This window comes from Ciconia boyciana, chromosome 5 (assembly GCF_034638445.1).
Source record: "Ciconia boyciana chromosome 5, ASM3463844v1, whole genome shotgun sequence".
Lineage (NCBI taxonomy): Eukaryota > Metazoa > Chordata > Aves > Ciconiiformes > Ciconiidae > Ciconia > Ciconia boyciana.
In genome coordinates this window covers 67,199,232-67,226,824 of record NC_132938.1, presented here as the reverse complement: position 1 = coordinate 67,226,824, position 27,593 = coordinate 67,199,232, and the positions used below count along the sequence as shown (strand labels likewise).

At 43.0% G+C, this 27,593-nt stretch overlaps 2 protein-coding genes across 7 annotated transcripts in view; one reads left to right on the top strand and one right to left on the bottom strand.

Annotated features, from left to right (window-relative positions):
• The window catches only part of LRBA (LPS responsive beige-like anchor protein), a 433,706-nt gene that overhangs the window by 184,365 nt on the left and 221,748 nt on the right, over window positions 1-27,593 (bottom strand). For all 6 annotated transcript variants that reach the window (XR_012042586.1, XM_072861998.1, XM_072861994.1 and 3 more), the window contains exons 38-40: window positions 24,166-24,290; window positions 16,482-16,628; window positions 13,723-13,859 (exon numbers count right to left, since the gene is read on the bottom strand). Coding sequence is in view for 5 of the 6 variants with exons in the window: in XM_072861998.1 (XP_072718099.1) it covers window positions 13,723-13,859; window positions 16,482-16,628; window positions 24,166-24,290 (409 nt within the window). In the remaining variant the exon portion in view is untranslated. The remainder of the gene's footprint in view (window positions 1-13,722; window positions 13,860-16,481; window positions 16,629-24,165; window positions 24,291-27,593) is intronic.
• On the top strand, window positions 7,828-10,325 carry MAB21L2 (mab-21 like 2). The gene has a single exon (XM_072861676.1). It carries the CDS (start codon window positions 8,747-8,749, stop codon window positions 9,824-9,826), a length of 1,080 nt encoding a protein of 359 aa, XP_072717777.1. The 5' UTR covers window positions 7,828-8,746; the 3' UTR covers window positions 9,827-10,325.

Sequence of the window (27,593 nt, the reverse complement as noted above, 5' to 3'; positions counted from 1 at the left end):
TTAATGGATTATACATATGCACACACCTGTACTTCAGAGCAGCAGGTAGGCATAAATAATTTAAAAATCCCCAGAGAGCCCTAACTGGCACTTCTAAGTAGTATTCACTCATACATCCTGTATCTTGGAAGTCCATTAGCAACATCTGAATATCAGTGTGACTACAATCAAGTGATAAATGTTACATTTTAACGCATCTGCCCTCCTTCAAAGAATATTGACAACCATGAAGCAAAGAACTAAAGCAAGAAATCTCAGATCTAAAGTGAAGGCTGAACTATAACCTGAAGTTGAATACAATAACTTTAGTAACTATATATAGATTTTTTTAAAAACTTAATAGCTGAATGCCTTGTTCCTCCTTTCCTCCAAAATAAATTAAAAAAAAAAAAAAGATTCAAAGCAAATGAAAATATTTTAAAATACTCTGATTAGTGCTCCTTTTTTATATATCAATTTTCAAGCAACGACAGTTTTATGTCCTTTTATGCTCCTGCTTCCATAGGCCTACCATCCTCAATATAAGCATTACTGGGAAATATAGACAGCATGTGCGATCAAAACAATTTATACAATTTGAACACTTGAGCTTCTTCATACCATGAAAGGACTGGCTATCTCTACAAACTACAATTATTTTTTTTGAAACTCTGAGAATGCTAGGAATTTTCAATGCACTTTATTCAGTGCATACAGTTAACAACTTTTAATGTAAATATACAAACTACTCCTGGAAATCCCAGGCAAGATTCAGAGCAATAATTTACCTAATGCTTTTTACCCTGCAGCTGAACCTTTCTAACTCCTGCACCTTTAATATCGTTCTCGCACACAAGCATGCAGTACCAGATATAAGAATGAGCTCTTACGTAAATGAATGACAGGAAAACTGCTGCTGTTTGGTTTTCAAAGTTTAAGATTCGGTTCCAAACCTCTAGATACTCTTGTAAGCTTTTTTTCCTGAAGACCACCTCAATACATGCCAGTCACTGCATTTAGCTTATTTCAAATGCACTTTTAGAAATCGGTATTGAGAAAGGAAAACAGCTGAATTACGGGAAGACAAAAACTTTTTTCATTAAAGCTTCAGACAGTATGTTATACTACAATAATATTTGTTATATCGTAACACTCAGTTGTTCTAAATAAACATAGAACAGAACAAATGCAGAGAAGACTCCTTGAAAATAAAAGCATAGAGCTGCGTTAAAGCACTTTTAAATAAACAGGACAGCAGTTAGAATTAATATTGCACTCCAAACAAACTACAGAGCAAACACTAGTTAAAAATGGTAGACCTAATTGAGTCTGGATGGACCCCTTTACAGACCTAATGCAATGATTAACTATGCATCTGGTAGCATGTCAAGTCCTTTTTGTGTGCCTATCTGATAGTGAAGTGAAAGGGCATGGACAGTGTCCAGTCCCAGCAAGCAAATCATTTGGAAGCAGTCATAGCCATAGATCAAAGATTTTTCACTCTATCCAAAGTCTATTTAAACCCACCAACCCAGCCCCTTGTTGCAGACAAAACCAGTTAGAAAATAAGAAAGACTCCTTGGGATCCAAAGATAATAAAGGAAGATAGAAGTAGAAAATGAAGAAAAGAAACAGACTGGCAGAACCTTGATTTCCATAGGCCAAGACAGCTGTTTTACATCCTAGTTTTATTTCAGATGGTTAAAGAAAAGGAACAATTTCCATCCCTTAGATCACCAAATATTATTTCAATTAAACTATGCAGATGGCTTCTATACATTATTTGAGCCAACACAGTTTCCCCTTCCCAGCTACAGGAGACAGTACCTTGAACTATTTTGCACAGGGGTTTTACCTAATTCATAAGAAAACTAAAAAGAGAGCAGCATATTATCATGAAAAAGTTATTTTGAAATAAGATATGCACAGCAAGATATAAAATAGGAATAGCTATGATTTGACTCTCTCATTAGAAGTAGCAACAAAACCCCTGCAATGATTTTATAACTAGTAATACATTACTTTTATGTCAACAAAGTACTTTCAAAAGATAAAAATTTAATACTATGAAGTACAATACGCAGAAAAGTAGAGGACTCTAACCGTGCATTTAAACTGTATTATCTTTGAATGATGGAACAATCAGAAGACTGTTCAAACAGGAAACTGTAGGTTTTTTTAATTAAATAAAAATTGCATGCATTTTCTACTGGATCCAAAGTCAAAACAAAATCATCTTAAAATACAGGGAGGACAGGGAGAGCAAACGACTTGATATATTCCATGCTGGTCACCAGTGCTATTGAGAAGATTGAGTCCTCTCTGTTCCCTCCTCCCACAACACCCTTTCCCTTTATAAATTGCACTTGTAGAAACTCACTGAAAGGTTGTAAACTGTACAGTGGTTGGTGAGGAGCAGAGGATTTCACATTGCTATACATGGTATTTGAGAAAGTACTTTTTAAAATGTAAGCATATAAATGAGAAGCTTTCACTTCTGGAGCTAGAAACTGACATTTTTAAAGGGTATAGTTTAGAGAATTCTAGGTTAACTTACGAATGTGCTTCATCTCGACTAGCTGCATGAAGTTTTTGACCTTTAAAATAATCGTCTAACCAATGAAACCACACAGGCTATTGTTTGTTGGCATGATTAGTTACGCATATGCACAGGTATGTGAACATCTAAGACTATAAACATAGCAATCATCACGCAGCTAATGATAAAAAGAAAAGTTACAGCCAAACGCCTGCAAATTAGTGTATTTTTTTAATTTCCAGAACTTTGGCTTTGCTGAGAATATCCTCATAATTTTCATATTTTTAAAAGAAGTGCTGATTTAGCCTCACAGGATTTTTAAGAACCAGACAAGACATTATCTCTGTAGCCCACCTCAAATTTTTCTCAAGCAAGTAAGTGTTATTGCATTCAATCGGAGGTCAAGTTGACAAAAGCCTGGCATGTTACATGCTCTCAGACTTTTAAAAATTGATGTTGTTAATGTAATTAATCAATTATTGTAAATAAAGACCAGCGAACACACATGAATTTGGTTATTTCTACTGGACGAAATAGCATGAACCTGCCCCAACTGCATCCAAACAAAACAAAAGGCCCACAAGAAGTTTTGACAAGAAGAAAATGCTACAAAAGCACTAGAAATGTTCTTTTCTAGTGCACGTGTCTGATTTTCCCTGATTACCAACTTATTGAAGACAAACTTACAAAACAGTATTTAGCATCCAGAGCAATCTTACAGCTAAAAGAAGTCACCATTAGTCATCATGAGAAAAGAGAAGCAGCTACCTTTAATGCAAGATTCAAAGCATTAGAGGAAGCCTTCAGCTGCAGGTTGCTCATGGTTAAACACCGGAATATGAACACATTCACATTTTAAGACTGAATAGAAAAGTAAAAATAAGGTACTTAAAGGAGTAGCTGGAACCCTCCCCTTTCCTGCTGCAGAAATGAAAGCTAGGGGAGACTTAGAAACATGTATAAATTATTTAATTACCATACCATTCAATCTTCATGGAAAAAAGTACAAGATTTATGCAACACTCTTAACTGATGAGGCGCATTAATGATGTGTAGAAATGAAACTATCTTTTCTCCCCCAGTCTGCGCTATCAACTAACTCCATAAACACAGTCCCTAGAACAGATCGGCAGATAGTAAAGCTGAGCCACGACTTTCTGGAAAAAGTACACACTGTATACTATTGAACGTAAACAGAATTTTATCTGTCAAACCTACAGCAGCATTTACTGTAACTATTAACCCGGTTTTGCTGTGGAGAAACACAGCATGCATTAATGAATCATTTCTTTTCAAATCCATACATTCCCTGCAGCAGTTCAAGCTCCATCAGCAGTGCAGGAATGTATGAAAATGACAGGCAAAGGGCACTAGCTCTTTTCCCATACTGTTCTTCTATAAATGGAAGCAGAGTCCTACAAAGCACTTAAAGCTGAGAATGTCTGAAGGCTGATCTCCAGGAAAAAATATTACGATGTTAGGTTTCACGAGCAGATTAATTATCCTGTTTTCCACAAAACTGTTTCCCTTAAATGAAAGGACAGAGAGGAAACCAACTACTAGAAAATAATGGAACGCTAGCTGGGTTTCATCTACAAAGCTGCCATGAACAAAGCGTATACATACATACACGTATTTCATACGCTATTCATAAAAATACTTATCCCTTTTGGGAGCACCTGTTCCTGCATTCACTTTTCCCTCCCCTTCCAATGAGGGGAGAGGGAGAGGAAAAGGGCAGATTTGGCAGAAATCCTTTAAAAGCCTCAAGTCAATTTGATTAAACTTTGTTTTGCCTTAAAAGTTACACCTTGTATCAGTAGCCTGTTATAGAAAATTTAAAATACGCCGTTCAGAATAAAAAAAGCTCTGAAACATGTAATGTATGCCACTTTGATAAGCTGGTTAGGCAAGCAAATGCAAGTATGCTACATCATAACACAGTGAGAAACTTGTGTGCTTCTTGCTAAAACTCTGAGTTGTTTTCCAGTTTTCTTCTGTTGTTGTTTTTTTAAGGGTTAATACAAACACATCGCATGCTCTTAAAAAAGGGGGGGAAAAACGTCTCTGCACATTTAACAGCAGCCCTTCGCTGCTACTTTGCCATCCGTAGCGTGAAGAAAACACCGTTGCACGTACCACGTATACACGCCTGGATGTACACCAGACCGAGCTCCCCGCGGTCCCGAGAGGGAGGGGGCAGGAGGAGCCAAGGCAGGAGCAAACACTCTGCACACCCAGCGCCCTTTCCAGTATCTCTTTCCAGAAGCCCTTGCTAACAAAACACTATTGCTCCAGGCAGCGGCATGCTGATGTTGGCACTGCTTAAACCAAACAAACACGATGTTTAACAGTCAAATAAAATGTCCCGCAGCCTCCCTAATGAATTTGTCAAGGACCATCAGATCACCCCCGCCCCTGCCTCATTAACTCAAGTATGATGAGACGGATTATAACGAGAGAATACAGATCAATCGGTCTGAAGACTTCAAGTGGCTTTTAGCCCTGAGAGTTTCCCTCTCCGCGGCACACACATGCACACGGTCTTTTTAATGGAATACAGTATCTCCTGCTGCTGGAGGGGCTGCCACTTCGTTTTATATACCATCAAGGAGCTGCTGATGGACTTCTACACTAACATACATAAAAGCAGAGGTGACAAGGGCTCTTCAATTATAGCCTCCTCGGATCCTGTTCCCCCTTCAATTATTCATCCCGGCGAGAGCAAATTCCGCTACAGATGAAGCTGGTCTTAATGCAGTGCGACCACAAACGCCCAGACACAGGAGAGAAGGGTTTCATGTGCATTATTTGCTGGAAGTGTTTAAGTTTATTGCTCAAATGATGTTTCTAATTAGCGCTGGGGCAATAAATTAAAGTCGGCTTTTGTTTAGCTGATTCATTATTTACTAGAGCTTCAACCTCAGACAGGAAAATTGGTAATGAATTGTTTTAAATCTGAACACTAGTAACGCTTCATCATTAGTCACCTTACACGGGGGGGTGGGAGGAGAACCCTCCGCTCCTTCTGCTTTTACCCTGAAAACAGGGAACCGCGTCCCCCCACCCTTGCCCGGGCCGCCTGACGGCTCCGGCATCTCCTCTGCGCCCCGGACGCGGCAAATCCCCGGGCTGCCCGCTCTCTGCTGGAAGCGAAACCCCGCGGAGCCTTCCCCGCCCGCCACTGCTCGGAGGGTCGATGTGCGGAACCTCTCGCCGGACCGGGGAGAAGTGCCAGCCCGGCTGCGGGAAGGCAGACCGGCTGCGACTACGCCTCGGTCCGCTCCGGGAGCCGGCAGCTTCGGCGGGGCGTGTGAAAGGGACCCCTAGCCCTAAGCAACTCTTCCGCCTGCCGGAGGGCGTCCGGAGAGGAGGCGCAGGACCCTCGCAGCTCCGCCCGGCCAGCCGAGCCCCGAAGAGACGCTCGGCGCAGGCGAAGCACAACGATGCCCGCCCGGTGCTGCCGCCCGCGCCCGGCCCGGCCGGGTCGCACCGAAGGGGCCCCTGACCGCCTCGAGCGGGTCCGGCCGCGGCCCCAGGGAGGGGGCAGGTCCGCGGGCACTTACCCGTGCCCCGGGGCGGAGAGCCCCGCTTCAGCCCGCGCATCCCTGGGACGCCTAGAGACCGTGAGAGCAGCGGCGCTAGCGCCTTTGCGAGCCAGCGGCTCTCGCCTCGTCGCAGCCTGCCCTCTGCCCCCCACCCCTTTGAAGTTGCTCTCCTCGGAGCCCTCCCTGGGCTCGTCTCCCTCCGGACGGGGCCGGGCCCGGGCCCGGCGGGGACACCTGACACCGCCGCCCGCCCGGGCCCCGCCGAGCACCGGGCACCGCGGCCCGCCGAGCGTCGGCGGAGGCAGAGTGCCCCCACCCAGCCCCGGGCGCAGACTGTCCCGGCGGCATCGGGGGAAACAACGAGCCGGTCCCCTCCTCGGGGAAAACGGAGCCCCACCAGCCCCGGCGCCGGGCACGTCCGTACTTACTTCTTCCAGCGCGCAGCACTACGGTCGGCACAAGGCATGTTTCTAATTTAAATGCACACGGAAAACAGACGGCGATATTTTCTTTATTAAAGTCAGACAGCTGCAGCGAAAGGAGGAAAGAACAAGAAACCGAGCCCGACCGCTGCGAGCTGGTTAAACCGAGGCTCCGTAAGGAGGAGCGCATCGCGTGTGAACGGCCCCGGCCGCGCCGGCCGGGCTCCCACGGCGGCCAGCCGGGCTGCGAGAGCCGCCCCCGCGCAGCAGGGACCCAGGACCGCGGCGGGCTCGGCCGCGCCGCCCGCTCGGTGCTCCGCAGCCCCGGCGCACTCGGCACGCCCGCCGGTGCCCGCTGCGGGGCTGTACGGCACGGGGGAGGGCGAAGCCGCTGCGGAAACACGCACCCTTGGCCCGAGCACGGAAGATGTGGAGACTGTCTTCCCGCCAGCCTGAGTTTCTGCAGGACAAACGCTTCTTGTGGTTTTGCAGCAGGTACTGCCCGGGGGGCTACAGCAGTGCGAGCGAGCTGCTCCTTCCGGGCTAACATAACAGAACTACAGTTTTACGTCCAAATCATTCAATCTTATCAGTACAAACTTGCATAAAATGTCGTTTCCTTTTCGAATAACTCAATCCTACGCTTTAGGAGGATGAACAGAACTTTATGACACGAGACTTATCTAAATTAACGTGACCACGGCACTGACTGAGAGTAGTGCAATTCTGCTCCAGTGACGGTCTCACTTTCACTGCTGCAGCCCGGCATTAGCGAAAGAAGGGTTATGCCTGCGGTGAAGCATCGGCACGCCTCTCCCCCCTTCCCTTCCCACCCCACACCGGCACTACCGTTGGGTCTCCTCGCAGCAAGCGGAGGGAGCAGCGAGCTCCCCTCACCCTTCACCCGGCCGCCACGGCAAAGTTGCAGCTTTTTCCCACCCCGCACCGGGTCGCAGCACGCTCACAGCCCCGCGCACCCCGCCGCTGCTGCCCCCCGGCCCTGCTTTAACGCCGGGCAGCCCCAGCACGGAGTGGACGGGTCGCCCCGCCACCGCCGCCGGGGAGGAGGCGGGGGGAGCGCGCGGGCGCGTGTGCGCGCCCCCGCGCAGGCCGTGCCCGCCGCCCGCCGCGATTGGCCGCGTCGCTGACAGCTCGGCGGCGATTGTAGGGGGCGGGGCTCCGCCCCCCGCCCGGGCCGGCTCCGCCCCCCGCCCGGGCCCCGGCCCCATTCATAAACTACAGGGCCCGCCAGCACCGCCGGAGAGAGACGGGCACACGGCGGAGGAGGAGGAGGAGGAGGAGGAGGAGAGGCGCAGAAAGTGAGAGCCTCGGCGCGCACTTCCAGGGGTGGGGAGGGGGAGGAGAAGCCATCCCGGGCACAGCAGCTACGCCCTCCTCCCGCTCAGGATAAAACACAGTCTGTCCAAAGAAAAAAAAAAAAAACAACCTCTATATATATATATCTCTCAAAACAATCTATATAGAGCTGCAGGACAGGAATGAGAGATCACAGACCAAGTGCACACGTCTGCGCGTAAAGATAGAAAAAGCCACAGAGCCGGGTTCAGACAACGCCTCCAGCAGGAAAAGGGAAATCAACAACACCCCCTGACAGTCTGAGAGAGCGGCAGCCAAACTCATGCACATCTCTGGCGGTGCCACGGACTGAAAGAGAGAGAGAGAGGCAGACAGACAGACAGACAGAGAGTTCACTCTTCCGCTCTGGGCATTGCTCGCATTCTTCTCCTCCTCTCGTATCGTGTGCGGTTTTAAACTTCGCCGCCGACCGGCTTTTCTGCGGGGACCTTCTGCGAGTCCTGGGGAAGTTTGTTTGGGTTTTTTTCATGAACTACTGAAACGGCATTTTTGTCGCTGCGCGGGGGGGTGGGCGCCTGAGCGCAGAGGCAACGCAGACCTCCCTGCCCCCACCGCCACCCAAAACTTTGCGCTCCGGGAGCCCACGGGGGCTGCCCGCTGCTCCGGCACCGCCGCCGCCCAGCCCGCATCGCACCGCTCGCCTGCGGCTCGCCCTCCTCCTCCTCGCCGGGGCAGCGCGGGGCTTCGCTCCTTTGTGCTCCGCCGTCCTCCCCGATTTTTTTAATCGCTCTCCCTGGCGCGCCGCTGCCGCCTTCTTCCCGGAGGGGGTGGGGGTCTGCGATTTGGCTGGTGCCCTCCGCAAAGCTGCAGCCACCGCTAAAGCATTGGATCCCTCAACGTACTGCGAGAGCCCGGTGTACAGCCCGGACCTGTGCCCCAACATGATCGCCGCGCAGGCCAAGCTGGTCTACCAGCTCAACAAATACTACACGGAGCGCTGCCAGGCGCGGAAGGCGGCCATCGCCAAGACCATCCGGGAGGTGTGCAAGGTCGTGTCGGACGTGCTGAAGGAGGTGGAGGTGCAGGAGCCGCGCTTCATCAGCTCCCTGAGCGAGATAGACGCCCGCTACGAGGGGCTGGAGGTGATCTCGCCCACCGAGTTTGAGGTGGTGCTCTACCTCAACCAGATGGGCGTCTTCAACTTCGTGGACGACGGCTCCCTGCCGGGCTGCGCCGTGCTCAAGCTGAGCGACGGCCGCAAGCGCAGCATGTCCCTCTGGGTGGAGTTCATCACTGCCTCGGGCTACCTGTCCGCCCGCAAGATCCGGTCCCGTTTCCAGACGCTGGTGGCCCAGGCCGTGGACAAGTGCAGCTACCGGGACGTGGTGAAGATGATCGCGGACACCAGCGAGGTGAAGCTCCGCATCCGGGAGCGGTACGTGGTGCAGATCACGCCCGCCTTCAAGTGCACCGGGATCTGGCCCCGCAGCGCGGCGCAGTGGCCCATGCCCCACATCCCCTGGCCCGGCCCCAACCGGGTGGCGGAGGTGAAGGCGGAGGGCTTCAACCTGCTCTCCAAGGAGTGCTACTCGCTGACGGGCAAGCAGAGCTCGGCCGAGAGCGACGCCTGGGTGCTGCAGTTCGGCGAGGCCGAGAACCGGCTGCTGATGGGCGGCTGCAGGAACAAGTGCCTCTCGGTGCTGAAGACGCTGCGGGACCGGCACCTGGAGCTGCCCGGGCAGCCCCTCAACAACTACCACATGAAGACGCTGCTGCTGTACGAGTGCGAGAAGCACCCGCGGGAGACCGACTGGGACGAGGCATGCCTGGGCGACCGGCTCAACGGCATCCTCCTGCAGCTCATCTCCTGCCTGCAGTGCCGGCGCTGCCCCCACTACTTCCTGCCCAACCTAGACCTCTTTCAGGGCAAACCCCACTCGGCCCTGGAAAGCGCTGCCAAACAGACCTGGAGGCTAGCCAGAGAAATCCTCACCAATCCCAAAAGCCTCGACAAGCTATAGGGTTAACAGCCCCGCGCACAAAACGCGCCCTCCGCAAGCAACAACAGCGCCTAAAAACTCTTTATTTAACGCCAAGGACGGCGGAAAGAGGCGGCGAACGACAGGCGCCCGCCACCCCCCACCCACCTGCAGCTCGGCGTTTAAAAACTTGCAGACGGCTTTCCCGGCATAAACTCTCACCGCCTCGCACGGAAGAAGGGAAGAGCCTCTCCTCCTGTCCGCCAATGTGAATTTTTAAAAAGTCACAAAAAGAGAAGCAATCGGACTTTTGCAACCTCAAAACGAAACCCGAAAGGTACCCTTTTCCGATCCGTGTATAGTCCTTTTCTTACTCTCTCTTGTTTGCCTGAATGTTGTCACCAAGTGAAAAATTATTTAACTATATGTACAAATCTCCCTTTAAAAAAGTTTTACTGATGTTAAATGTATTTCGGTGCCAAGGTCAGATTATGTGCCCCACAACTGACTTGTTGCAAATAGTAATAAAAATATTACTTTAACTTTACGCTGACTTTTCGTGAATGGTTCTTAAATTCAGGCAAGTAGATTCTTTCTGAACCTCAGAAGTAAAATTTTTAAAAGAAACCAAAACACGAGATGTAAAGATAGTCTAAACGCCACACCTAGCCGAAGCCTTAGCTTGGCGTATTCACTGACGTTTTCTAAACTTCCCTCTAGTTTCTATAAAAATAGCCCGTCGAAAAAAAAAATCTTACATATTCTGTAGTTCAGCGTGTGACAACATCTGCTGTATTTCTATGACTTTGAGCTTCCCCTCTAAATCTTGGGAATCTATGGAGAGTCGCACAGCAGCTCGCCAGAATTTAGCCAGAGTTAGAGCATGCCGTTTCCTACCCTACGGTCGCCTCACGTTTATTTTTTTCCTTACAGTTTTCTTTTCCTTTTTTTCCTGGTAAATCTCAAGCACTCGTATTTTGTAAAAATTCATCGCTATTTGCTTTCGCTTCCCAGAGCGAAGGCGCTATCCATTTGACTTTGACACGAAGGAAGTATAGATCTAGCCTGAATAATTAATGCGCTTTAGAGCAACTGGTCGATATTTTTTTAAACAAACATTTGTTTTCCCCGGATTTTTAAGTACAGCATACAATCGCACCACAGCGTAGCCAGACGAGCAGATAGGCAACCCGTGAGGAAACCACCCGATCCTACACTGACACCCGGCCGCTCCCTGCACAGACACCGCCGATCTGCTTCCCCGCCCGAGCCCCCTCTCCCGAAGCTAAGCTCTACCCGATTCCTTGTATTTCGTGCTGTAGCGATTTCGCTTTACGTTTGCGCAGGACGACTTAGAAATATTTACAGGGTTTTTATCGGGAACGCATTTCTAAGCTTTCAGAACGTTAGCAGCATCTGCTCGAGCCGCCCGAAAGATTTCAAAGCCGGCTCGGAGCATTTCGAGCAAGTTTTCGTGGCGTTTCGGGGGGCGGGGGGGTGGGAGGTAAAAATGTAAGTTCTTGCCCCAGAGGACTACTTCCGTTTCTTTGTGGACGGATCCGGAAAGAAAGAGCCGTTCAAATTTGAGTTGCTTTTGTCTTTAAGTTAAAAACGAAATTAGCAAGTCCGACAGCAGCCCGGGAAATGAACTTCCAGCAAAGCCGCGGCGGCGCAGGGGCGACCCTGCCCAGCGGCAGACGCACCCTGCCCAGCGGCAGACGGGCCCCACCGGCCGGCCCCGCGCCCCAGCCCGCCCCGGGGAAAGCGGGGCGGCCTCCCCCCAGCCCCGCCGCGCCGGGCGCTGAAGCCCGGCTGCGCTTCACAAGTTTCTCGTAGAGTCATCAGGGCGCTTGCCCCAGCGCTAGTCCTGGCTCACCTGGCAACATGGGTTTAGCCCGCCGGGCTACCCTTTCCTCCTGAGGACAGCCCGCAGTAAGAGCATAAACTCTGATCTTATCGCTGCCGATGCTATCTCTACGGCAGGTTTTTCTTCAGGAACTTGTCACAATGTTTTCTTTTCAGTAGTTTAGACAAATATACAAGGAACTTAAATTTATCAAACAGATTTAAACCTCATTAATTATCTTCTGAGCCTTCTGAGCTACAGCGGATTAGGATTTTTTTTCAAAGGGGCATTTTCTGCAGCAGCTCTAGTCACCACTATCAAGGTACAGTAACTTAAGCAAGGGTGGGGCAGGGAGGCGTTAGTGGTTGAAAGCAAGCTGCGTTGTAAGCTTATTTGTTTTTTAAAATAAAAATACTCAGATTTGATTTTTAGTCCCCCCATACTCACAAGAGACATTACAAAAGGTCTTTTTTTTTCTTTCAAAACCTCCAGCTAAAGTAGCATCACAAGTAGAATGTAAGAGGTGTAGCCTGTATTTCATGTAACCAACTCCTCCTTTTATAGTAACCCAAATAAAATCTCTCAGATACAGAATTAAAGATACAGTCAAATCAAACCAGAATGCCTACTCACAGTTAAGAAAACCACCACTACCAAATACTCAAAACCAGGAGAAAAGCAAGCAAGATGAATACAGGTTGTATGTCAATGTCCCTATAAAACATGTTAACAGGAACAGTAAGAATTAGTAACTGTACTCAAACGCCGGATGTGCTAAACAGGGAAAACAAAAATGCAGAATAATCCAGATCTGTAAGACTTTTCTCATGCTAACGCAATACAACGCGGAACATCTTAGATGGAAAATGCAATACAGTAACATACCAAACTGTCTTTACATTTTATATTTATATCCTTTTTACCATTTAATGTTTAAAAAACCACCACTATGGAAGGAGTAAGCATATCAAAATTTTAAGAGCTATCTCATACTTGAAGTAGTTTCAAAAATATTTCAAAAGTACTTCAGGACCAAAAGAAAAGTGAAATCTCACTTATGGTATCACATAAAAATCACAATTCTAGTTAATTGCTTATATTAAATTCTAGTTCTAAGAATTTGAGGGTGGTGTTTTTAAAAATGAATTTATTCCTTGATAGGATTTGATAATCCCAGCTTTCAGACACACTGATGCCATTTTTAATACAGACAAGAGCAATTTACTCAATAGGAACAAAGAACTGAACTGGCGCTTAACACACCAGGTATTCTCTACAGACAATCAGAAAACCACTACTTCTTCCAGTGACTTTTTTCCCCTTCACAAAGAAATTATTACCTTAATATTAAGCAGATATTTAAAAAACCAAGTCATCACTCTGCTTAAATTGGGATGCGAGAATATTTACCAATCGTGTTGTACTTTTGAAATGTTGCTGTAATACTGTAGAAAACATTCAAGTGCAACCTTATGAAGCTAATTGCACAATATACAATTAGAATACAACTGAAGGTTACTAATTTTAAACAAAATGCTAGTAATCAAGTAACTCGGAGCAAATAAAGTTTGTGGAAATTAGCAAGTCAGTTCAGAAACGTGTTTTAAGAGGGCAATTATGTTTTCTGCTTAGGCACAATAAATAATAACAGGCCCTGTAAAATCTGTTATAGAATAATACGATACAGGAGCACTGAAAACTTACTAGTGTAGGCAGTTTAGCACTATGTTACACTGGCATTATATATAAATGGGAAAGTAAAACAAAGTGTTTGGGCTAAAAGCCTTGTTGAACTTTCCAGTATTCACACAGGCCTGTGATTCAAGATGTCTTTATTTAAGATGCCTCCCTGGAGCTTTATTCGCAGCAAGCTAATTAACATTCAAGTAGGGTCGAATTGTGGGAGGGGGAGAAAAAGGAGAAGGAAAGGAGGTGTCACCTATGTGAAGTTCAGTAACATATATGGTCAGTCACAAACTTATTAAAGTAGGAACACTGCGGACCAATAGAGGTAAAGGAAGTCGAATGAAGAATTAAAGGTCTTGGGTAATTTGTCATCATCTCTCAGAGCTCAGGGTCAATGATCTCTTACCTTTGGGTCGATTTTCTTAAAACTGGGATCTTCTTCATCCACCTCAAAGTAGAGCTCAGAAAGAGTGATGGAAAGAGTGCCTTTCACTACTACTGAGGGTGCCACAAGCTGAGCTGGCGTGCTTAGGGCAACTGGACCTGCCAAAGAGTGAAAACACCAACAATATTCAAAACAGAAAAGAGCGCAAGTGCAAATTATTTGCTTTTTGAGCCTAGAACACTGAAATAAATAAAGCGAAGAGCATAGCTCTTCCTTAAAAAGCAAAACTCTTTTTATCCCGGAAAAGAACATATGTAATAGATTTACAGTGTCTCTGTGCTGCCGAACACTGAAGCAGCTACAATTGCAAACCAATGCATACATTATACGTGCCAGAGCTGGCTTTAGCATGGCAGTATATAGCTTTTACTCAGATGCATTTTCTTTTCGAGAAACTTCAGGAGTTGCATACCTTTTGTTATATGCGATATAGAGAGTGCACAAATGAACACTTGAAATCTTACTGTCAGATGTGTTCTTTAGGTACTGGAGAGTTTTGATAGCTTTCCACAAAGATGAACATAGCAGTCAAGACTCAAAGTTGTCCAATTGTAAAGTGTTCCCTCATGGATGCTAGAAATCTATTGTTAAGGTTACACAATGTTATAGAGCCTAAAGCAAAATGTTTTAAAGATGCTTTTGATTCCACATTAAATATTGTTCACGGATTCCATACAGTGTTAGTGTAGCTCGGGGACTGTGGGAGTAAACAGCTGGAGGGTTGGTTTCCAACTGAATGAATTTTTATTGGAATAATCACATCTCCACAGGGCTTATCACAGGGATAAATCAGACTACTACTGAAAACAATAGGTTCAGCATAGATCTGACAATGCAGAACCTATTATATAAACTAACGCATACAGAAAGAAAACAGGTTAGGTTTGTCATCCAGCTGATTAAGAGGTAAGGAAATGAAGTTACTTGGCTGTAGTATTATCTGACTTTTGTAAAACAGTGGAAGATATGAAAGTGACATAGACAATTTTGTTTTAATAAAGCATCTATAAATGAGGTACACACGTTCAGGTAATCAACGTGAGAATAACTGACAAAAAATTCAGATGAATTGTCATTTCCATCGATTGTTAGGAGGGTGATGGTCCTTAATCTCGCATCAATCTCAATGTGTGCCACTAGGACAAAAGAAGAGATGCTCTGCTGAGATCAGAGCAGCTTTGCCCTCTATTCCCAACGTACAAATACATTGTGTTTGCAGATGGGCATGAGATAGCTGCGGAACTGCCATGATTTCCCAAAGCTCACCCCCACAAATGGATGAAATAAGCAGCTATGTGTTCTTTTGCTGTCTCCCTTTGCCCTCTGTACATTAGCATGTAATCCAGAGGAGAAATAACATTTTTTCAATCACTCGCAGACATTCAATTACAGGGCAAGCAGACAGCTGCAGAAGCTGGGGCAGTCCAGGTCCTGTGGAAGACCCCTGACAATTTCCACTTCATTTCTAACCCACACCACTTTATTAGTGAGGATTACTTCTTAATCCTCTTGCCATTGTCAAGATTATATAATTAAACTCCCTTTTCACCTCTATTACAGTATGAATGTATTACTCAAACCAATGAATGAATAATAAAAGAGAAGGAAACATGGAGAAGGCTGTTGAGAAGGAAGTCCGTGGTAGAAAGGGAAAAGAAGATTCACTTAGAGAAAATGCCATTGCATTATTCTCCCATTACTTTATTTTACTTCACTCTTCCTACACAGATTTTCTTTTTTCATTATTCTGCATTTTTAACTTCACTTTTTTAAAAAATAAAGAGTGGAATGCAGTTCAGGGATAAGCAAACTGCCAATAAATTATTACTTCCAGTAATTTCACTGAATTATCATATGTATGATACATATCAGTGTAAGATTATACTACTAGCTTCTCAGGGAACCAGAATTATCCAAGAAATTATATTTTTCTCCAAAGTAAATGTACATGGGATACCAGTTGAGAAAGCAGAAGAACACAGAGAAGTTTGCATTTTCCCTGTAAAACCCATGTTCCTCAAGTAACAATGGAGACTCTTTATAACTTCCAGTCGCTGAATCCAAGGAGGTTACTCTGTTTTTACATTTTGAACTGTACAGAAATGGACCCACTCCACTCAGATTGCAACATCAGCAAAGGTTGCATGCGACCGAGTAAAATTAATTGAGTTCAAAGATCTGAAGTACTATTTCTTCTTCAGAAAAAAGAAGTAAAGTCTATGGTCTGTGGAGAAGGGACTTCAATAGGGGAATGACAGAGGGTTTAAAGGAGTTAAATCCAGTGAGTGTACAGATCCTTGAAACCCAAGTAAATAACCAATACGTACAATTTTATAAACTCAGGAAAAAATTAAAGCTCTCCAAAGCCTTTAATTACAGATGACTTGCCTAATTGCCTAATGATTTGAGGAGTGGAACGAGGTCAAAAACAAAGAAAGGAAGCCCTTTTCAAGGTAGAGCTACTTTCTATAAGGAAGGTTTCCTAGAATACAGACACCTACTGTAGAAGCAAGGTTATGAAAGCCAGAGAAAGAAAATGCACAACTCTCCTCAAGTAAACCCTCAGCATCTGACGTGCACAGAAAATAATCTTAATAACTCAGTTATGGGAAGGAATAATTTTTCAGTGTGTATCCCAAAACATGATTCACTGCAGAGCAGGGGAGATCAGTACTTCAATAGTAAAGAAGCTGAGGAGAAAATTAGATAGCTGAAGTTACCTGTTAAGTTCTCCACTTCTCTTTCCTCCATGAATGACATGATATCGTCGTCGCCTTCCAAGACAATCTCACTTTCTGAGTTCTGATTTCCTAAAACTTGACTCTTGATGGACTGCTTTCCTTTAACAAGTATATCCTCATCAGGAGCTGAAAGGAAAGAGAGACATTGCTGTCTGTCAGGTCTCAGAGGCAACAGTGACAAAGCAGTGTAATTTTTTTTTCAATGAAAAGTTCAGGAAGAAAAGTGTTTACGACTAGCTGTGGGAAGTACCTGTCTTAATCCTCTAGTGTTAGGACACATCTAGTTTTAATCCTATTAAGCCTGCTCAAAATTATCCAGAGCTCTCTGGAGCATTTAACTCTACTTCAAGTGTTTATGACAGAGGGGGAAAGGATACAACAGACTCTCTTCCCCCGCAACCTTCCTTCGGAAATCGAGTTCTCCTGCTGGAAGCAGGTCCCGAGTGCCTGGTGCGTTAACCTGACTCTGAAACCCAGGGTTCAAGCACCGGTTTGCCCTGGCAGCCCCAAGCAGAGACACTTCCCTTGCCGGGCAGGGGACCACCGCCGCGACGAAACCGAGCACGCCCCAGAGAGACAACGCGGAGGACGCCCCGGCGGGCCAGCGGCGGCAGGACGGTGCCCGGCGGGACGGGAGCCGCGGGAGCCGCCCGGGGGCCGCGCTCGCCCCGCCGGGACGGCACCGGAGGCAGCGCAACAGGCCGACGGCGGCCGGCCTCGGCCCGACAAACCCGCAGCAGCTGGGGAAACGGGGCAGGCGAGGCAGACGGGAGGGGGCCGGCCCTGGGGGTCGCCTACACGGCGGCACGAGTGAGGTACGCTGCGCCTGGCCGCGGCTCCGCGGCGCAGGGCGGCGGCGGCAGCCCGGGGGAAATCCCCTGGGGGCGGGCCGAGCTCCCTGGGAGCGAGGGAAGGCGAAGGGGCGGCCGCCCTCCCCGCTGGAGCTGCAGCCCCGGATCCCTGCCGCTCCCGTTAGCGACGCGGTCAGCCGGGAACGATACGTGGATTTCGTGAGGCGGAAAAGCACGCACAGCCCGCCTCGCCACCCTGGGCGACGAAGTCGGGGGGAAGCATCAGCCACGCGATCACGGCTGGAGGCAGAGAAAAGCGTGCACCTGCTTCCGAGGGGCACAACGAAACGGTACCCGGTCCTTACGAGGGGCATGTCTGTGCTAACATCTGAATCTTCGGAAGAGAAGAGAAGTACACAAAAAGCTCGTTTTACCTAGAGCGCATCTTTCACGCTACAGACGGTGGCCGGGCAGGCAAACGTGCCGCTGCCGTGCCTGAGCAGTGCCCGCCCGCCGGCGCGCAGCCCCGGCCCGCTCTGGTCAAGGGAGTGCCAGTGTTGCCTGGGAGTGTTCCTCAGCTGTCTCGGCACTGCTAGGTCGAAATCTATTTTATTTAAATTACAAGGTCAAAGCTGCAGCAAGGGAAAGGAAAAAAACAAACAACAAAAAAGGCACGCACTCGCTCGCTCTACACGTAAGTTACCACCTGCTGTGGTAAAAGCCAAAAAACAGCAGCGTATGTGTTGTTTGGGGTTTTTTTAAGTTGAAAATAAAAATACTATTTCTTTAAAAATAGATTGAGAATGCCCATGGCACAGCCGTGTTTGAAAAACATTCACCAAACACATCAGGACCAACTAACTTCAACATTGCTCACTGCTTTCTCTGATTGCTGCCATACTTGATTTGAAGTTCCACTGGCTTACTTTAAAAATATGTTAATCTGCAAACATTTACAGAAGGCGGCAATTCCCCAGTGGCAATATATAAAGTTTAAATTGTTTAAGTAAATACATGTACATAAATTGCAAATAATAAACTTTTCAATGAAGTGAAAACTAAAAAAGAAACCCAAACAAAAAAAAAACCCCAAATCCCCAAAACAAAAACAAACAAAAAACCACAAAGAAAAGGCAGTTTAACTTTCCATACAAAATAAAATGCAATTTATCCATGATCCTTTCTCCCCAACCAATAACTGCCACTTGTAAGTAAGCCTTTAAAATTAAATTATTGTAAAGCTTTAACTGCATTGTACAAACACAAATTTTGCTTTCTTCTAAAATGTGCTCATGTAAATAATGATAACTCAGATTCTGGAGTTGTTCAGCGTGAGTTGAAAACCTTCTTGTCATGGAAAATATGCAGCTGATATTTAGAAAGGTTTTCCTGTAATTAACTCCCCCTTGAGGATTTTAAGTTAGCAGCAGTAAAATTACCAACAGTATACTAATATACACCACATGCACTGTTACTCAGTGGCCTACCAGCATTCTCTTGAAGATCAAAAAAAGTAAAATAGAACAAAACCATCCCAGGGATGAAGTCAAAGATAGTTGGTTTTTGTTTGTTTTTTTTTTTAATACAGGCAAACTGTATTTGTTGTTTCTAAAGCCCCATCTGCACTGTACATACCTGCCATTTTTGCTTCTTTTACTATAATCTGTGTTATACTGAAGATGCTATTTCAAACTAGCCCTCTACCTATTGTCATTTAAGATTGAATTGAGAGCCGAGATCATACTTAGCACAACTTGTCCAAAATACTAGTATGTCCTTCAGTCTTTCTTCTCACCTACCATTAAGAAAAAATAAAATCAGTACTGCAACTTCCAGGCCAAAGATGACTGGATAATAGTCACCTTCTGCACCTCTTCCCTCATCTTTGTCACTTATTCAGATTTTATTTCTTTCCCCATCTAATGATATTATACTGATTCAAAAACATATGTCTTATGTAACTGCCTTATTCAATAAAGATTTTAGACCATACGTTATTACAGTCCATTTTTGCAAATTTTTGTCATCTCTTTGCATATGTTAGCTACCCACATTTCCTGACATGCATGAAACATGCATGAATACACACAGACATGGGAAGATGCAGAGCCTGTTTACATATCTGCAGATGCTAGCTACTGGAAGGCAATGAGACATCACACTCTGAACCAGAATGTATTTTTTCTGTACTGACTTGGATAAAGCAAGCAACACACACACCTGCAAGCAACACACACATACTCACATGAGTATCTGTATAGAACTGAATATATTCCACATGGATTCACCTATTTTCTGTAGATAAATACACTTACGTAGGTAGGCCATGGTCTAGTTGTCCTTCTATATTTACTGATTAGATACACATATGATGGAGCATGACATCATGTGACATATTCAGTTCCCATGTATGTTCATAGGTACATTACACTGGATTTCATATTTCAGGTCCCAAACCCTGCTCGGTCATCTGCTAACCCAAACTGCTCTCTGCCAGGCCTGCCTATTCTTGGCGTGATTGGAGCTTCTGGCTCCAGTCCTGCAGATCTAAGCATACATTCCCATACTCCTTTTCCAGATCAAGACCTCAAGGCATGGCCTATGTATTGCACAGGACATAACAGCCTGCTGGCAGAGTATCTAGCACAGTAGTTTCATTATTATAATTAATTAGTGTAATTCCACGCAATCCTTTCCTCACAGCTCTGTAAGACCCAGTTTCTTCAAGTAGCTTTTTGCAAACAGATCTCTGCATCTGCAGAGAGTCTTACTTATTCGAGTTAAATCTCTGGAACACTGGGGTGTAAAAGTAACAGTTTAGCTTACATTGCTAAACAAGCTTAAGGCATTCATAAAATGACAGATTACTTTCAATTGTTTGCCTACAACTTAACCTTACATGCAAAATACAATTTTTAAAAGCCATTTGAAAAATAAAGATTCGGAAAGCACGATATAGAAGATAGTTACTTTTTTTTTTAATGCCTGGTAAATATATCAGGAAAAGCAATTCAAGGGAAAGATGCATTAAAAAACCCTATCTATTTTTTTAAAAAGGGCTCCCAGAAGCCTCCCTCTAGTCTTCCTCTTTGTTTAAAAAGATAACAATCGAAAAAAATGACCACTTTCACATCAGATTTTTAAAATATTATTTTTAAGACTTCTTTTTCATCCCTTGAGTTGAGGCAAAGAAAACTGACCAGTCGATTACAATACTGTAGGTGATCAGCTGCTAGTCCCTTGTAGTCACAAAGCTCTGAACTCCGCCTATTGCCTTGATGGAAATGCTACAGACTGTTTTAATCCCCCTCTCCCCAAGTTTTTAACAAACGTCAATAAAAAACAACAAATCACTTGTTAAAAAGCTTGAAAAGTTACTTTCTAGCAGCTAAAGATTCTCTCACAAAATACTGTATTTGGGGGTCAATCTAAAATACCAACAGGTGTAAAGTACTCATTTTTTGCACTTTCAACACCTATATAAGTATTTTGGTTTCAATCCTAAACAATGGGTGAAAGGGAGAACAGAAAACAGTTAACTCTTTCCATCCCAAACAACTTCTACCAAACCACCTTCACCTCTTTTCCTTCTCCCACAATACACTACTAGACTGACTTTTATAAATAGCCATTTTGGAAGGGGTTTTTTCCCCCCCCCCCTTTGAAAAATTACCTAAAGCCTTTTTTTCCCAAGCAAGTTAATGTGAACTTGGGAATGGCAATTAAATTGTCAGAATTAAAAAATTTGTTTTTAACTAGAAGGTAGCCAGAAGTATAGTCATGGGGCTGGTATTGATTGTCTGAACAGAGAACATTAGTCTTCAGGTATTTATTCTGCCACCTCTGCACCAGAGGTTCTCCTTCAAATCAAATCAATCCCTGGAAAAGATTGGTTCTTGCTACTAAGACACATAACTAGGCTGCAACAGAGCTGATTGTTGTTGTTGTTGTTCTCTCTAGGTTTTACTGAACAACATCTAGGCTTCTGATTGTTTCTGAATAATTTTCACTGTTGCAAACTGTGATCTTTCCTAGACTGTGAGCTCTCTGGGGTGGAGAATACATCTGGTTTTATTTGAAAGACACCAAGCAGTTGATAATGTGTATCTAATGAATAAAAAGTGTGCTAAAATCCATGCTTTCAAGCACGGTTACTGCAATAGTACTTTTCCACTATTTAGGCATTATTTTCTCCTGTCTCCCCTTTGGCAAAATCCCTTATGCCCAATTTCGGGTTTTGGTTTTGCTCTGTTTTGTTTTGAGAAAAGCTTAAATAGGCAGTAGGGAACCTTTTATTAATTATTTAAAAATGCTTTTGCTTCAGGGACATGTAAAATTAATTGAAATAGAATAATTAATGATAAATTATTGATAAGAAATCATAAAATACCGGGAGCAAATATTCTGTGAATTCCAAGGATATATACATCATGAAAACAGGGCCTGAAAGTCTGGTTCCAAAAATCTGAAAAGAATTGGATTTTCTGACCTGAAATTGATTAATATTAAAAGTTTATAAACACAATTCAGAAAGAAATAGATCAGGTGACCACTCCAGTTGACCTTTCTGACAACTGTACCTACTGAGACTTAAAGGGGAAAAAAAAAAAAACCCACACCAAAAAACACCAAAAACACCACACCAAAAAACCCAAACCCAAAACAAACCCATAAAAAACCCAACAACCTTTGTATTCCTATACATTATATATAGTTTCCAGTTGAACTTGAATTTTTACTTTGGTCATCTATTTTACACCTTGCCAGTGGAAGGTCCTGGAACAAGACAGTTGCATATGTATGCACACTCAGTTAGGCAGATAGTAATTATCTATATTTTCAGAAATCACATTAAATAATTACTTAAAGTAAACTAGAATATTCACTGGATAGATAAAGAAACAGAATGGCAACAGATAATAAAGGCAGTATGCAATTAAATTCAGAATAAAACAACATTAAGAAATTAAACATAATAGAAGCCTGTAAAGGATGTCAAATTCTGAACAGAAAGGCGGACAGAAAATGATTAGCTCTATTTAAATTACCAGGGTTAACTACCAGCTATGCCTATTAGCTACCTATGAAATAGGGCTACTTTTATTCACTCTTCTTCTGTATTGACAAAAATAGTACTTCTGTCAATTACAAACTGAGCATGAGCCATAGCCCTTGAAATATAGCATGGATTAGTGAAAATATCACATTACTAAGAAAGATGAATAATTGTATTAGTGTCTGTTTACTTACGGAAGAATTAGTTACACAAATATAGGTAGGAGCTCTAAATATTTCACAGTAAAAATATTTTTCAGTATTTTGATAAACAATATAAAGATTAAATACAAAAATATGAGTAGAATACATAAAATTGTGACAAGATCTATTTAATTTAAAGTAAACATAATATTAAAGGGGGGCAGTTGTTGTTTATCCATGGAGTATTAAACTGAAAGAAACCTTGTGCCCTTAAAGTCCATGGCGTAGAAACAACACACAGTATTAAGAACAACAAGCCCCAAAGCAAAAAGTGGGTTAATTAATTCTGCATCTTGTTCCTCTTTCTATAGTCAAAGATGTAGGGCTCTACGAACATTTCTTTCAGATCACTTTATTGACTATTCTCTGTACGGTCATTTATTTTAGAGGACTGATGTCACATTTGGCATTATATCAGCTGACATATTGTAGACATTTTCTTCCAGAAATGGCTCTTTAAGGCTGAGTGCAAGAGGTTAAGATGCCTGATGGAAACTAACTTTATGACAGTGATGTTCTTCTATATTCATACAACAGTCTTAATAATTTTAAATTAGCATAAAGTTTGTGCCTCTACATGCAATACGTGTGTGTGTATGTATGCATATATGTATGCAGTAATTCACAGACTAAGAAAGAAAAAAAAAGACCTAAATTTAAATTATTCTATTCCATGACATGTACCTTCAAGGTGAAGGTTACTCAGCTTTAATTATAAACAAATTATTTTTAAATATAAGAAATAATTTTCTACCTTATCAATGTATCTTCATTAGATCGCAAAGACATAAAATTCTAGACTAAAACCCAAAGTTCACTAGCTTTGGGTGCTTTTTATTTGTTTGTTTATATTTTTGGTTTATTATCGAATTCTCAAACTGATTATTGTATTAGTTTTGTAAATAAATTCCTCTAGAACAGACATAGCAGCATGTAGCTGAGGGATACCTGATAATAAAATGGGGAAAAAAAAACCTGTTAAAAAATACAATCTCCCTTTTTAAAATCACCAGGTAGAAATCATCATTACCATTTGCTGCTTGAACAATACTTTATGTTTCAGCCTTTGTTACTATTTCTTCCATACCAAATTCTTGCAGAAAAACTTGAGGACTTAAACATAAGGAAAGGTCTGAATACAGTTTAGCTTTAGAAGTGTTATTTTTCTTTTAACGTATCTGTAACAATAGCCAGATATGTGCTAAGGCTAACTGAAATAATTGCTGTGGATTTCTGAACAGGAAAGATCTTATTCTGAAGTAACTAAAGCATAAATAGGTAATTTACTGCAAGAAAGTGTGTCCAGGGATTAATGGCAAAATTGCATCCACTTTTATTCTGCTTAGTGAGAACTATATTTGTAATCATTGTATGCAAAGTAGGCATACCATGCCAGCTCAACTAAGATGTAATGAAGAGGCTTAACAAATACCAACATTGCTTATACGAAGTAACGGTCAGTTTATCTTTGTATTGAACGTGTCTGAAATGCAATGACAAAAGCCTTTGGCATTTGGGACAATTTTCTAGCACCTTATCGGAATGAAGGTCTAGTCTTTACTGCCACATGCTGTAACCTGCTGCTACTGGCAAGAAGCAGATTTTACACTGACCATGTTCTCCGGCTGCTTTTAGTGTCGCTTCAGGATGTGTCGATCCAAGGGGGTTACGCACAAATCGTCGCCGGCGCCGCAAGTCATCTTCCCAGTAGTCAAGGCGCCAGAACTCACGAGGACGACTACAATGAAACAGAGGAGCCACATATGTTAGCAATTATCAAACAGCATGGTAGCGCTGAATTTCTGCATAAAGCTCTCCTTGTTTGCGCTGCTTTTGCTTTTTTTTTTTTTTAACCTCCCCCCTTTCTGCAATCTTTTACTTAGGTATGTCCTTGAAAATAACAATATCACCTTCCAGTCTAAGGAACTCCTTTCCCTTTTTTCTTGGAAGGTGAAATGAGCACTAAATACATCATTTTGAAATGAATTGCTGACAGTGTGATCAGTTTCCCCACACTCTAGTGGCATGTGCTCCGATTTCAGCCTCATTTCAGCCTCAGCAGGGCACCTTTCTCAGTGACTGCATTTATAAACCAGAATAGGGAAAAGGCTATTATAAATATGGTATAGCATTACCTATATTAATCAAAGTCTGTCCCCCTTCATTTTTCTTCCTAATTTGTGCCTTTTTGCACAAGGTCAGTAAATCATACCATGAATTCTTGGTCCAGAAAGTGTTAACTTTAATGAATACCTCAGTTACATGGTTATGTATGTGATAATAAAATATTACTCTGTTTAGATGTGCAGGAATTTAATTAAAATAATCTCTTAAAATATTCATTACATTTAGCCCCTGAGGCTTAGAACAACACAAGAAAATGCATTTCTTTTCCATTTACTGTTTTTAAATAAACCATTCCAGGAGAGTGAAACAGCAATCTATTTTCAAGCAAATCAGATTGGATTTCTGGTTTATGTAGTTGTGTTTTTACATTTAATTAAAAACTACATGTTATGATGTGTAATAATTGCCATATTGAAGGCATACTTTTTAAAAATTACATCTAGAAAAGGTTATATCAAATTCATTATTTTTCCATTGTATGCTCCAAATATATGTAGATCTTTTTAATATGGTCATATATAAGTGCCAGTTACTATCCTGTTAGATGATCATGAATGAATGCGACTGTAAACCAGTATTTTAGCCCAGAGAATGTACAAAAAATGCCAATTTCAGGTATAGCAAATAAACAAACAGAAAATGCCTGAAGCATAGAATAGCCATGATAGCCTGAAAACCTGTATGCCCAAATTAAAAAACATTGATTTTGTTTGTTAACATAGCTAGTATTAAAACAATAGATGAAAATGCATATGTATTCTGCTTCTGGTCCAGGAGCTAATAGAAAGTATACCTGTCAACACTGACAAATGAATAGCCACAACTAATTTAGAGATCACAATGTTAGAAATACTTGGTATCTACATTCTTAGTTTTGAGGTCTAAAGGCAGAAATGAGTTTTATTTAAGGTAAATCAAGGTTCTAAACAAACATGGTAACAAAAGCCAGAATAATTTGCATAACCCTACTCTCAAACACAATTTGTAGACATTAAAAATTGTGACTTAATATAATCTTATAAAAATGGAGAGTGTCTTTGCATCTACCTTCATTAAAATTCTATGCCTTTTTCTAACACCAAAGAAAAGGCAGTGCTGTTCTTCACCTTCCTCATTTCTTACTTTCAGAAAAATACTGAAGTATTGGAATCAAATGCCCCAGTATCTTATTTTCACACTTTGTGTGTGTTACAATCATGCTAAAATTTCAATGCTTTGATTATAAAATCCATGATATTGGAATAATTAACCGATCAAAAAATTATAAAACACAGCAAGATATGGGTTTATTCAAAGGTCAATTAATAACTTAAAATTCTCCATTACTGATCATAAAAAAAGGCAGAACACAGCTGGCTATGTGCATGCCTTTGATAGTCGTAGAGCATGGATAGGCACTTCATCATTCTGCCTTCCTACATTTATCTGTTAAAATTATTATCAAATATCAGCCAGGATGCAGTCGTGAATCACAGACTGCTCCTCGTCTTCAGGGGAATGATACAATGAGGGTCTATTCATCAGTATGGCAATCGGCACAAGTAATTAGTTCCCTAGACTGAGATCTCCTACAAAGCTTATTTCAGTCAGCACCACAAACATATGACAATGAAAAGCTAATGGAAGCTGCTAAAATTTGTTAACCTCTTCTGCAATCAATCCTTCTGGTATTCTGTGCTACAGTATTATGCAAAGATGGTAAATTATTAATTTGTCATTCATCTATCTTTCTACAGTTCTGATAGAATTAAGTGATGCCATTCTTCTGGATAACAATTACAATTATACTACATTAGAAAACTATGCTAAAATTATTAGAAAAATAGGTAACAATGATCAGGCACAAACTATTATCCTGAAACATAATATATCTTCAGTCCCCTACTTTTATTTTCAGTTTGGCATACGACATTTGCATAGGATTCCATCTCCTTCACCGGTGCGCTGATTATTCACAAACAACAACATATCAACTATTAGACCATGTTATAACTATTGGCAACCACTGTATTATGAGGTTAAAAAAAAATCTACACATAGAAAAATATTCAACAAAAACCTGCACAGCCAAAAATAAACACCTATGTTATCTAATTCTTACAAGTGAGGAATTTCTGAGAGCAGCTACTGGGACAAATGCATATTAGTACCAATATAAGCCAGTATACTACATAGCTACTCTAGAACAACTAGCTTACTAGTAAGATCGATTAACCACTGCAGTCCTACCCCCAAAAGGCAATGCTGTACCATGCAGACTTTGTACCTCTACAGCCAGGGGGAGACAGACATAAATATTGCTCTGAATTGGGCAGAATTGACTGCTGAAGGACTGAAGGATTATGAAGCAAAGGGCCAAGTAAGCAGATTTTGGGAACAGTATAGTGCCATCCACTACGGGGGACATTTGACAACAGAAGTTTCCGGCCCTAAAATAAAGGCTGCCATATGGACTAAAGGTGCTATATGGACTGGATCAATGAGCATAAGTACTCAATTAGCGTAAGTGCAAGAGCAACATTTCTCAGGGGATTGGGGATTTATGAATTATAAATCATGTGATTTGCATGGATTTGTCAGGGCCCCCTCTAACATGATACACAGTAATTAGTGGTTCCTTGGTAATAATATTGACTGAATAGAAACAAAGCTTTGATATTAAATGTTTTCTTCAAATAGTATAACCATTATATTGCTTTATTTTTCAAACAGTTCCCCAAATTACCAGGCTATGTACTCAGAACTGAGATAAAACCTTCCTCTCAATTCCCATGTAACCAACTAGATTGTTACAATTGTACAGAGATGAGAAGAAATACAGAATGACCAATATAACCTGTATTCTCAGGACTTTGAGTGTGTCATGCAAAAGAAGTAGTCACATCACTGTGGTCAATGGGAAAAAACTTAAATG